At 38.1% G+C, this 12241-nt stretch overlaps 1 protein-coding gene across 5 annotated transcripts in view; it reads left to right on the forward strand.

Annotated features, from left to right (window-relative positions):
• LOC111862479 (protein FAM135A) overlaps positions 1 to 12241 on the forward strand; it is a 71060-nt gene that overhangs the window by 43434 nt on the left and 15385 nt on the right. For 4 of the 5 annotated variants that reach the window (XR_004512798.1, XM_033750685.1, XM_033750686.1 and 1 more), the window contains 6 exons: positions 2549 to 2645; positions 3237 to 3443; positions 5017 to 5097; positions 8121 to 8276; positions 10202 to 10469; positions 11591 to 11809. Coding sequence is in view for 4 of the 5 variants with exons in the window: in XM_033750685.1 (XP_033606576.1) it covers positions 2549 to 2645; positions 3237 to 3443; positions 5017 to 5097; positions 8121 to 8276; positions 10202 to 10469; positions 11591 to 11809 (1028 nt within the window). In the remaining variant the exon portion in view is untranslated. The remainder of the gene's footprint in view (positions 1 to 2548; positions 2646 to 3236; positions 3444 to 5016; positions 5098 to 8120; positions 8277 to 10201; positions 10470 to 11590; positions 11810 to 12241) is intronic. The other variant, XM_033750688.1, reaches the window with a different exon arrangement.

Raw genomic sequence — 12241 nt, forward strand, 5'->3', positions numbered from 1 at the left:
TCACAAGAGCCATCCACTGGTCCCTATCCTGAGCCAGATCTATACAATCCATACCATCCCATTATATCTCTCTAAGATCCATTGTAATATTGTCCACCCGCCTACGCCTTGGTCTTCCCTGTGGTCTCTTTCCTTCTGGCTTTACCACCAATATCTTATACGCGTTCCTCGTCTCCCCCATTCGTGCTACATGACCTGCCCACCTCATCCTCCTTGACTTGATCATTCTAATTATACTTGGAGTAGAGTACAAGTTAGTCCCGCCCCACTAGTAATAAAAACATAAGTAAAACGAAACAGTAATATGTGTTCATTCTTCTCAGTTAATCCAGGTAACCAAGAAGATTCATGAAACTATAATTCTCTTGACTTACATTTGGGAATTATGTGTTTCAAATCCCATTTGGGTTTCTGACTCTACGAAACTGTTTGGTGGTTTCATCAGTTTCTCCAGGCAACTGTCAGGATAGCACCTCGAAACAGGCCTTGGCCCCATCTCAAATCCTTATTATTCATCTGTGATTAGCTTTCATTCTCATATGACACTGCTGTTGAAACCGATATGTTAAATAACATAAGAGTGGTTTCATTCTTAAGTACTGATCACAGCAGTCCTCAGATCTAGCCCCTACAGTTTTCATAAATTCTACAAAACAGAAATGGCCAAGATTAAAATGTTCGGTTCATTAATAAAGAATTAATAACTCCAGCCCTTCTAAATGATACATCTGGCTTTTATATCTCCCAGGATAGACTGATATTTTCACAAAGTTTTATCTCTGTGNTATATATATATATATATATATATATATATACATGTTGTTAACTGAAGATGGCTGATTCTGGTGCATTGCTAGCCATATAATCTTATGTAACATTGCTTTGAAATATGTTTTTGGCAACAGATTCTTGCATTGTGGCTAATATTGTCAGTCTAAAAAATCTTCAGGAGTATGTCATGCCTTGAGGAAACAAGAAAAATCCTGTTCCTCCTAAGAGAGACTACCTTATGATAATTCAGCCTCAGAGATGTTTTAGGTACAGTTTTTTCACTTGTGGACTCTTTGATATTCCTAGCCTTTGCCTATTTTGGAAGTAGTGGATGAGTCTATATTCTGGGGTAGGAATACTTATGAGACTGACTCCACTGCTTCTGTTGGTAAGATGAAGAGAGTAATGGCTGACAAAGAGAATGTATGGCTCAGCGTAGATTTGAGACCATAATTGTGGTTGATATCCTTCAAATTCCTGTGGTCATACCTTTATCACTTGGCGGGTTCCAGAAATATGATTATGCACTTGCTATGAATGTGTTAACAGAGGCCAGTGCCAATTACCTTTTCAGCCTTGGTCAGAAATTTAAATTTATTATAGAATCATAATCACATTGTGCATGATTCAGGAAGAAAAATAGTACATTGCTTTTGTTCTCTTATTACAGCGTTACAGGTTCAGTAGATTTAAATAACCAAAGACTTAATCATAACATAGACGTAAGCTGTTTGATAAGACTCTGCTGCAGAGTCACTGAACTCCAGGAAAGAACTGGAATGCATTCTTGTTAACATTTCTGAAGTTGTCATTATATTGCTGGTGTCTTTGTATCTGAAATGAAGACATAATCACTGTTTATGCTTTATCATTGGTTCCCTGTGGTTATTTAAAAATGTTCAAAATGCAGCTCTCCCTCATGAATTGAAAATTTCGAAGTATGTGCAATTTTCCATTTATATCCAAGTTTTAACAATCACTGCATTTGATTTGTGTACACAGAACAACTAGTAATCTTTGCACTGAAGAGCCACATTTGCTGGAGGCAGGGCTGTAATGACATCTGAAATCAGTTTTTCAACTTCCAAATTACCATTACAGTGCATTTTTTGTCCTCCTTTTTATATTGGTCATGACACCAGCTGTCTTGATTCATTTCTTTTTGTCTGTTCCTGCAGGTGAATTCCAGAATAATACCTCATGGTAGGTCACTATTGCAGGGGAAACTTCTGTGGAAATTAGAGACTGAATGTAGAGGCAGAATCTATAAAATTTGAGTTTGAAGCTTTTATAATGGTTACTACAAAGAGTACTATTTTCTGGGATGTGATGTTGTGTAGTCTATTTGAAGTCTACTAACATTTAGTTAATGAAGATGTTACACAGCAAGATGCAGATAGCAAGCAGATCTTTGCTTGCTGACTGCTTCTTGCTAGTTTCTTGCTTGAATTATTCCCCAGAAAGTTTGATTTCAATCCATACTGACACAGTAAATCCTAGTTGCACTGAGTCACCAAAAAAAGCTTCAAATCTAGTGCAGACCAGTACTGCCTGTTTTTATGCCCCGTATATATGTTCCTGCAATATTTCTACTGTAGCATTTCATTGCTACATAATCCCAGGCATAAGAGAGCATTATTAAATAACTGAATAACTAACTACATAAAATATAATCTATATTAGCTGATGGAAATGTGTTAGAGATATAATTTTCTGTTCTTCTCTTTGTGAAAGAGTCACAGCTGCATTCTCTAGCAGTGACTGATCTGTGTTTCAGTACCCCACGTAGTGCCAAGCCTTGGCTTGGAGCATCACAAAGGCTCAATTTTCGCCATCCACAATCCACAATGGAGACTGTGTTCTTTGGAAACTTGGTGAGTATATGCATACAGTTCAGGAATGTGATATTAATATTTCACACAGTCACTGTGCCCACCGTGAGTCAGTCACTTCATTAATTAAGACTACTGGTAATGTAAGATTTGAGGTTTTCACCGCGGTGACTATGAAGAATGCTGTCTTCTGGGATGTGACACCATGTAGATCTTGTGTAAACCGGCGTTTCAGAGGAATGTATCGCCAACTGCTCATGCTGGTTCCTTGCTCGCGGACTTTTCTACCCTGAAGACGGAGGCGATACATTCCCCTGAAACGTTGGTTTACACAAGAGCTACATGGTGCCACATCCCAGAAGATGGCATTCTTCCTACTGCTGTCCTTAATTGTGCTCTGTGTGATGAAACTGTATGAGGGAGTGAATGTATAGCTCCACTCTTTCTGAACTTTGAGATTGCATGGAGGTGAAGGGTCAGTTCCATACCCTGACAACTTTCTTCAAGGGAAGCACCACAATACCCGTTGAATAGGAGACTGGCTACTGCTGTGTACCTAAGAGTTAGACTTTGCATTAAGACCCAAGAGGTTAAGATATGAATATAAAGTTATGTGATTTATTTTATTGACAGAACAGCACAAAATGTGTAAGTTCAGGTACTCGGCTGGCCCACGCCCGTCACGTTCATCAGGAAGTGTGCAGTATCTTGTTAGCATCATATGAGACGCTGCAGGCCCGACTGCAGGAGTACATGAAACTTCTACCTTCTTGGCAACAATTGAAGCTTGAAACTACCGACTGCTTCCAGAGGTTTAGCAACCTGAGTGACTTGGCAAAAGTGAGTACCACAGTTGTCTGGATGTGAGACACAATTTCTTTCCTCCATAATTTAGAATCTGAAAAATGAAAAATCTTCTAATTTAGAACTTGGAAGGAGAAAAAAATCTTCATTTTCTTCATGTAAGCCCACAAGGGCATGTGTTATTCTGTTTAAGTCACATATTGAATGTTATGTGGTAATGCACAGAGCACAGTATGGCTTTAACATTTACAATGTTAACTGTGGCACTGCTTTTAAACTTTGCACCCCAGTCTGTCTTGACTGATTTTGGATTCTAATGACAGTACAGTACATTTTCCAGTCATTAATTATGACTCCCATCCACTTCGTTTCCAGTATTGAAGACAGAGTTTCTCTTTTGTCTTCTCCGTCCATGCACACGTCCCCCGCTCCTCTCTCTCTCTCTCTCTGCAGCTATAAATTAACACCTTTGATGTTTACAGCAATCTATTCTTGTTTTGTAAGTTGGATCACAGTTGCTCAATGTTACCCACTAGAACTTGCTCATGTCACATCTCCCATAACTTGCATGATTTCATAACCCTTTCAGTGTTAGCGAAAATAATAGCAACACCTGTACATTAACAACCGGCTGTCATATATGAACATTACTGCAGACTGTAAGATATTTATACTCTGAAACTCATAATTTGTGTTTAGAACAGAAATTTCTTCATCTGAATATCTCTTATCAAGCTTTCCTTATTTTATGAGACGAGGTTATGGTATCATGATGTCTGTCTGCCCCCCCACAAATAATAACCTCTAAATCATTTAATAGATGGAACTTGATATGAATATCATACAATTAGAAATTTCCCCACATGTGCACTTTTTAATTTCAAAACATGAATAATTCCACCACTGTGAATGTACGATCTGCTCAGGTTGGAACAGCACTAGAGCACCTGAAATTTTGTTGCGTTCACTGCTTTTTAGATAAAGAAGAACAACCGGCTTAAATACATATTTATCACTTGATTTCACAAACAGCTGATGGGCCGCTGGAGGTAGACATGGAATTCAATCATACGCTTAACGGCAGATTTTGTATGTGTGAACAGTTTCATATGTCACAGTAGTACAGTTGAGTCTCTGTTTAGTTTACAGTAGTCAGAGTCTACATTGGTGAAAACTGGGAATAGAAACTGATCACTGAATTGTATAATTATCCAACATATGAGGTACTGCCAATGGCGATTAAAGAAAGGGTGTAGTTAATTAGCTTTTCTTTTTAATTAATTAAATAATCCTGAACGCTGGAGTAAATGATGATATTTACTTTGTGGAAGCAATTTGTTTTCATGGTTTTACAATTATGTACGTGGCTGGAACCTAGGATTTACAGGAAAATATTATGTAGAATAATGTATGTCCTACGCGTAGCTTGAATTTGAGTTCAAATAGGATTTAATTAGAAATGTATGGAAAAATAAAGTGATATAAAGGATCAGGTATAAGTAAATAATCAGAAAATATTGAAATACAGATCAGAATGTATAACATTTTAAATGTGACAAACCAAAGAAGCAGTGTGAATGATTGGGTTCGTTGTTTGTCTGTTGTGGAGGAGTGTCATCGTAACCTCCTGGCGACAGTTAATCATCGCTCTTCCAGCAACCATACAGAGGCTAACTGGGACAGATTAAGGGTAAAGTTTCCTGTACATCACCATTGTTCTTTGCATGGCATTCTGCTTCTTTGGAATGACACTTCCCTGATTATCCTTTCCCAAGTCATTGACTACTACTGATTTCATATTCAGTCTCATAGTTGATGTGAAATTTTATTTTAAGAATTTTGTTATAAAATATTTTGAATTTTGATTTGGCTGTGGCATGACCAAGGCAGTTACTTATTAGCTTCTCATCATGAAGGCCCAGATTCAATCCCAGGGTTGTCTGTGCGGGATTTGCAACAGACAGAGTGGCGCTGAGACAATGTTTACTTCGACCACTTCAATTTTCCCCTGATAATTATCATTCCACCATTGTTTCTTATCCATCGTTCATCATGGGCCAGTACAGTAGGTTTGTTTGAGATCACAGTACCAAGTAACTCTGTTTCAACCCCATCCCTACAGTTAGGTGAGCATTTATAAAAATGCTGCAGTGTGGAGTATACGTGTTTCATGTACCTGTAAAATTGAACTTTTTTTCTTTCCAAAATTGCAGGTAGGCTTTCTATGGGTTTTATTAATAACAAAAGTAGCCTAATTTTTTATTTAAACTGTTTATGTATTTATTAATTTAATCTTCATATAATGTCCATGTTTTTTTGTTCCCCCTCCTCCACGGTGCATCATCTTTTCTGTCTGTCAGTGTTGCTAGGCAGTGCTGCTGCTGATCAAATGGTACTTGCTGAACTGCGACAAAACTAATGCTTTCCCCTTTCACAGTGGATTTTTTTTAGCTGCTGCTATCCCTTTAGATTTTCTTAATAAATTTTACTTTCGTGTCATCTTTCATACATAAGATCAGAATGCATGAAATGTATAGAGTTTTTTAAAATAATTTTGCCTTTAAAAGTATGTGAATTACATGATTAAATACAGTATTAAGATTTGGGGCCCTCAAAGTGGTGACTATACAGAAACTTTTCTTCTGGCAAGTTATGCCGTGTAAACTGGAAGTTTACCTACTTTTTGGAGGAAAATACTGCTTCTATCTTCAAGGTTGAAGAGTCAGCCAGGCAAGCAAACAGAGTGAACTGCATGTTTCATGGCGTTTCTCTTACACCCTGATGATGGAGGCAGTATGTTCTTCCAAAATAACAGTAAGCTTCTACCAGACTACATGACATGACAGCCCAGAAGACTATACTCTTCAAATATGCTGTTAGATTGGCATGTTTACAGTGCCTTAAAATGTTGTTAGTTTCTGGTTTGTATTGCATTAGGAATGGCACATTTGTTTATTGTTATCCTGATTTATTTTTACAAAGTTTATGATGATCTTATTCTTAATTAATCAGTTCTAACCCAGAATTTGGTATAGAACTTTAATTTATTTTCTATAAGGTATATGTATTTTGTGTTGATTTTTCCCTCCCAAGAACATCATGAACATATATCTCTTTGTGTTAATCTGGTTTTGTTATGTATATTTTGCCAGTGGCAAAGAAATGAAATTATCTCCACCCCCCAATATAGTTAAAGACTCATTTTCATAGTGTAACTGTTGGCTTCTAGAGAGTGGTGTGGTTATATTGGGGGGAAGGAGGGTGATATCAGTTCAACCTGCAAGTTTAAGCTCCAAAACTTCTGAATTAATTTAGGCCAAATTTAGCAGTAGATTTTTATATCATTTTAGTTCATCTAGCTCCAAGTAAACCTCACAGTATGATAAGCTCAAATTGATCTTTATTGGCTTCTTCAAAAAGAAAACTGGTGTGGTATAGTGGCTGAAGTTCTTTATTAATGAAGCACAACACCATTAAGTGTGAGGTATAGCTCCACTTTTCTTGACCTCGACACTACATGGATAAAAGAAGCCATATAAGTTTCAGTAACCCTTTAAAGCATGGTGCTTTTCTGTATGTACAGCCTTGTTTAACATACAAATCCTGCATATTGCCAGAAGACTGGATTTATGAGTTGCATATGATGCTCAGTATAAACACCGATTCTTTCCAAACACTCATAATTAACAATTGGTCTTTGAGGTGAGGCTAAATTTTTAAATATTACTCAGATGAATTTCAGGTTTAAGTCTGCAACTCTTGTTTGAATCCTTTTTTATTGTATATATTTAACAAAATACAAAGATAAATAATTCCTGACTGTGTGTAATATGAAGATAGAATTCTGTCTGGAATGAATGAACATCAAGGTCAGTGATGTGTACAGAATTGCAGAGAAGGCATTTGGAAAATGTGTGTATGACATGTCAGGACATCTTTTTGGTCTTATTTTCATATGACTATAGTGACTTGGGATAATATCTAACGATAGGCTTTTGTGAACAGGGTAAAAGCTTTCAGAGTCCATAAAATAATGAGTTTCTTGAACAGTTGTGTAATTCTGAAATTTTCACATAGAGTGTTTAGTTAGTTAGATAGGTAGGTAGGTAGATAATCTGTTGGTCTGTCAGTCATTTAGTTAGTTTCCTCATTGCGGATTGCAGATGTTCTCATTGCATGCTAGATTTCTTAGACTGTCCATATTAATTACCTAGCAGACAGGTTTCTGCTGAATTCTGATCTCAAGTAATCACCTACAGCTCTGTTCATGTTCAGCTTCCCTCATACATAGGAATGTGACTGTTCAGCTTCCCTCATACATAGGAATGTGACTGCTTCTTGTATCCGTAAATGGTTGTCTGTAGATATTCTTAATTTCTGTGAGATTTCAGGTTCCCATTGCAGGTGTAAAGAGTAATGTTTTCTAGGATGTGATACTGTATAGTCCAGTAAAAGTTTACCAGCATTTGGAAGGATTGTACTGCTTCCATTTTGAGAGTCAAAGAATAAACGAAGCAAGCAAACAGGAAGGCACAAGTAGAGTAAGCTCTAACCCTGGACACAGAGGCATTGCATTCCTCCAAAACATCGGTAAACTTCTACCCGATATTAAAGCAACATATTCAAAAAGATGGTATTTTATATTCTTAAACTGTTCATGATCAACCAAAATAAGGTGTGATTGTAATTATTTGCTGTGACTGTTGTTGGCAGTTGGTTGAAGTCGAAGAAGAATTTGTGACTATGGCAAATAGTGACATAGCACAGCTGTGTGCTGAAAACATCTTACTCTGGCAGCAGTTCCTGGAGGCATTTTCTTGCAAGGATCCTGTTCACCAACATCTGGCACGCCATCACCACCATCTCAGGGTAAGACCAAATATCTACTATATTCTTCAATGACCAAAAAATGACATCATAGTTACATATTATCACGTGTAGGGTGGTACACATGATGAAAATGACGGGCTCTAGTTCGGAGGATTGGATTTATTAGCACTTCGGTTAGTCTCTCTTAATTTCAATTCATACAGCGCTGTCACTGATTTACACAATTTACAGTTCACCGTTGCACACACACTAGGATTCTCAGTCTTCACTAGTCGTCTCCTGGCAGCGGATCTCAACACAGAAACTAACACTTCAAGTCACGATGAAGTTTTCTTGTTATTTTGTCCTTAATCACTCTGTACTCCTCTGTCCTAATTTGTACTCAATCTTCACAGTTCACTAAGTACATGCTGCATTCTTGTCTTCATACTCTACACTGCTGAACCCTCTTGGACTCTCTTTAGCTGCAAGCAAACTCATGTTATATAGCTGCAACATGGACACCACAGAAAGCACAGTTCTATTGTTTTGTAGTGCAGACCACATAGAAATCAAGCCATGTGAGAGCTATCTCGCCAATCCATTGTCACGCTGACTGTTGCCTAAGAAAGAACTATAAATATTCGTCCTGTTATTTCATGCGTGTATCGCTGGGTGTTCATTGAGCCATTACCTGGAAATTTTGACATCTCACAATATATTAAATTGGCATGTATTTTGTCTGTTTCCAAATGTATTACATTTGGTGGCATATTCCTAAGGGAATGGTCAGATTCCCTTCTCATTCACAGTTAGTCTTTGCCACAGCGTCTGCTGTCATCATTAGCCTCATTGCATAATGGTATAAAGTTTTTCATGATACTCCTTACATCATTCAGGTAAATTAAGAAACAGTACCTCAAAGTAGGTCACGTGTCCTTCCCATGACATCATCCACAATCACCCTTCCATTTGATGCTATGTAACTTGTGATGCTGTGAGAAAATAATTAACTAAACTGAGGAAAACATGAAGATGCTCAAATCTAACAGACGATATGCAACAGATTATAGTATAATAGTACTTATAGAAGATTTTGAGTTTTATTTTAATATGAATATCTATAATTTTCATCGTCTACCTTCAAATCATTAGGTTTAATTAGTCAATTAGAGGCATTGCAAAGCAGAATATTCCCACCATTTCAAGTAGTCTGCTATTCATTTCCTTCCTCTGGATTGATATTTTACTTTTTCCTTCTTTACTTATCCTCCTTCTCCTCCTCCTCTCTTCTTTCACCTCCCACTGATACCCCTGGTCCTCCTCTGATTCTACCCCTCCTCTTCCTTCTCTCAGAACAGTTTCTTGTTTGCATTATAGATTGAATACTTAGTGCTTTTATATGCAAATAAAAATTTATAGTTAATTATAGTAATTAATAATATTAACTTCAGTAGTAATCTTCGTAGTTAATTCAGATCTCACGTAACTACAGTAGTTTCCCCTCATCAGAGTTGTTTACTTAAATATCTTCTTTCCAGTTTATTGTGTGAATCTGCTTCAAATATAATTAATACTGTACACAGAATTTGTGGGGGAACGCAGTAGCGTAGTGGTTAAGGCACTAAGCTACAAGTCGGAAGGTCGCGGGTTCCTCTATCTCTGATCTTCTGGGTGACTGTATAATGTAATGATGACCAGCATGTGAAGTCAAGGTAGCTTAGTCAACATAGTGACTGGATGGCTATTTCCATCACGGACATTATGAATGTTCTCTTCAGTACCATATTCATAACACATCTGGGGTTCACCCAACATCCTACGCAATGCTTACTGAGGCAAAGCAGTCGAAACCTGATGTTAATATCCCACCATGCAACTAATGCTGGAGTCTAGAATTCATGGAAAATTTACCTCCATGCCCTCTTGCCAGTCTCTGTGGTGTGCTACTGAGGCACACAAGGCCACATATACTTATTCCATAGGTGAAGAGGTTTGCTGAAGCATTCTTCGTGTTAGACAACCCCCGTCAGTCTGCAGCAGGGTGTTATGACGCCAACTATCAGAACTACTTGGCCGTGTCTGAGATGGTGCGCCGGTCTCGGTACCTCGCAACTCTACCTCCACTCCCTGTTCAGTGCAGTGATCTGGACGGGGATGTCACCACACTGCCCATCATCTTCGAAGACCAGTACCAGGATATGGCAGAATTTGCCCGCAGACGAAGTGTTGCAGGCCGAAAGGCAGGCAGTGGTAAGCTTCATCTTGCAGTATGCCTTTTTGTGCAGCATCTTTAGGCTATCCGACCTTACATTGCTTTAGTTTGATGAACAAATTTGGAAATTTTATAAAATCATCTCTGGAAATGAATCTGGAGTCAGACTCCAGTGTTTAGGGGACCTCTGCCTCAATCACCAGGAAATGATGTCATATGTTATATCATACAATATATAAGAAGTGTGTATGTATAATATGGGGCATGCAGTATCATAATTCGTTGAGGCACTGTACTACAAGCTGGAAGGTTGTCGGTTCGATTCCCATTGAGGTTATTGAATTTTTCAGTTGGCCTAATCCTTCAAGCTGCCTTTTAGACCGGTGTCAACTCAGCTTCTAACAGAAATGAGTACCAGGAATCTTCCTGGCGATATAGGGCAGCTGATGCATGTGGCTGAGAAATTCATGGCCATCTCCAAGCCAATTGTCTAGAAAACGAACCCTTATGATAGTAGTCCTTATATAGCATCTTCCCTGATAAGAAGATGGGTTTGTCTCTTAAGAATATGCTTGGCTTTTTGCCAAGTGTTTGTGTTACACATATTGCATGTTACTGAAAATTCTTCCTTTTGCACTGCACACAAATTCTCTTGTCAGTACAGGCTTTGCAAAGCCGATCATGTCCATGTTACATATCTTATGCTCAAGTCATCTTGGTCAAAGTCAGAGTCAAAGTTATGTTATGGCTGATGGTCAGTCTGCCAGTCTAACTTGGAATAAAGCACTCATCTGGGGCTTAAGACCAGATTTTTATTACTGTCAGACAGTTGCTGGTTTGCTGATATGGGGCACTATCTCTGACAAGAGGATGGTTCTGTCGTTTGCCAGAGTAAGTCTTCTTGGTGGCTGGTGTCCTCATTATATAACCTCAACATGGACTGTATAGAAAACATCACTTCTAAGAATTCCTGTATTGTCTAGTGATGTGCTATGCAGGCTGTTTCCTAGTGATTGTCCGGGTGTTTTTGTTGCCCTGGAAATGCATTTACTGGCCTTTGATTAATACTGGATGCCTTTCTTTCTTAAATTTATTCTGTCTTTCAGCTCTCATGTCACAATACTATAAAATGTTTTTATTTGTGTTTTTATTTAACCAGATCCTTTTTTGAGTAGTTCTGCGGACAACAAAACAGGAAGTCGTACAACACTGCCTCCACAGGAAGACTGTAGCTGCGGCATTGCTGCCATCTTAGAGTCGCGCTCTCATAAGATCCCAGCATCAGTGCGATCCAGTTCTAGTGCCATAGCTCCATCGTCCTCGCAGCCTATGCCAAAACCAGGCTCTGGACGACAGGCGAACATACACATGTCCATGGGTAAGTGGCATGAAACGGTTGCAGTAACCTGTAAAAAGCTCTGCAATCCAGAATCTTCCATTCTGTTCTTGTGAAGCCTGAAAGTCCATTATCACGTTGAAAAGATCCAACGTTGGATGCTATTCTGAGCCAGTTGTATTGAGTCCTCACCTTCACATCCTATTTCTCTAAGAGCCTTTTTAATGTTATCTTCCTATATAGCAATGTATCTCCTGAGTGTTCTCCTCATATGAGGTTAAATATGAAAAGTTAGTATATATTTCTCATTTCCCAAATTTTACTAAATGTTCCATCCATCTCATCGCTGATTTAATCATCCAGTGACCCTTCTTAAAAATGTTACATCTATCACTTATATTTTTCTTTATATTTTGCTCTTTTTTATTGAAATCTATATAACAGTACTTATTTATGTCTATCTAGTGTCAAGAC

Source organism: Cryptotermes secundus, unplaced genomic scaffold, assembly GCF_002891405.2.
Source record: "Cryptotermes secundus unplaced genomic scaffold, Csec_1.0 scaffold816, whole genome shotgun sequence".
Classification (NCBI taxonomy): Eukaryota; Metazoa; Arthropoda; class Insecta; order Blattodea; family Kalotermitidae; genus Cryptotermes; species Cryptotermes secundus.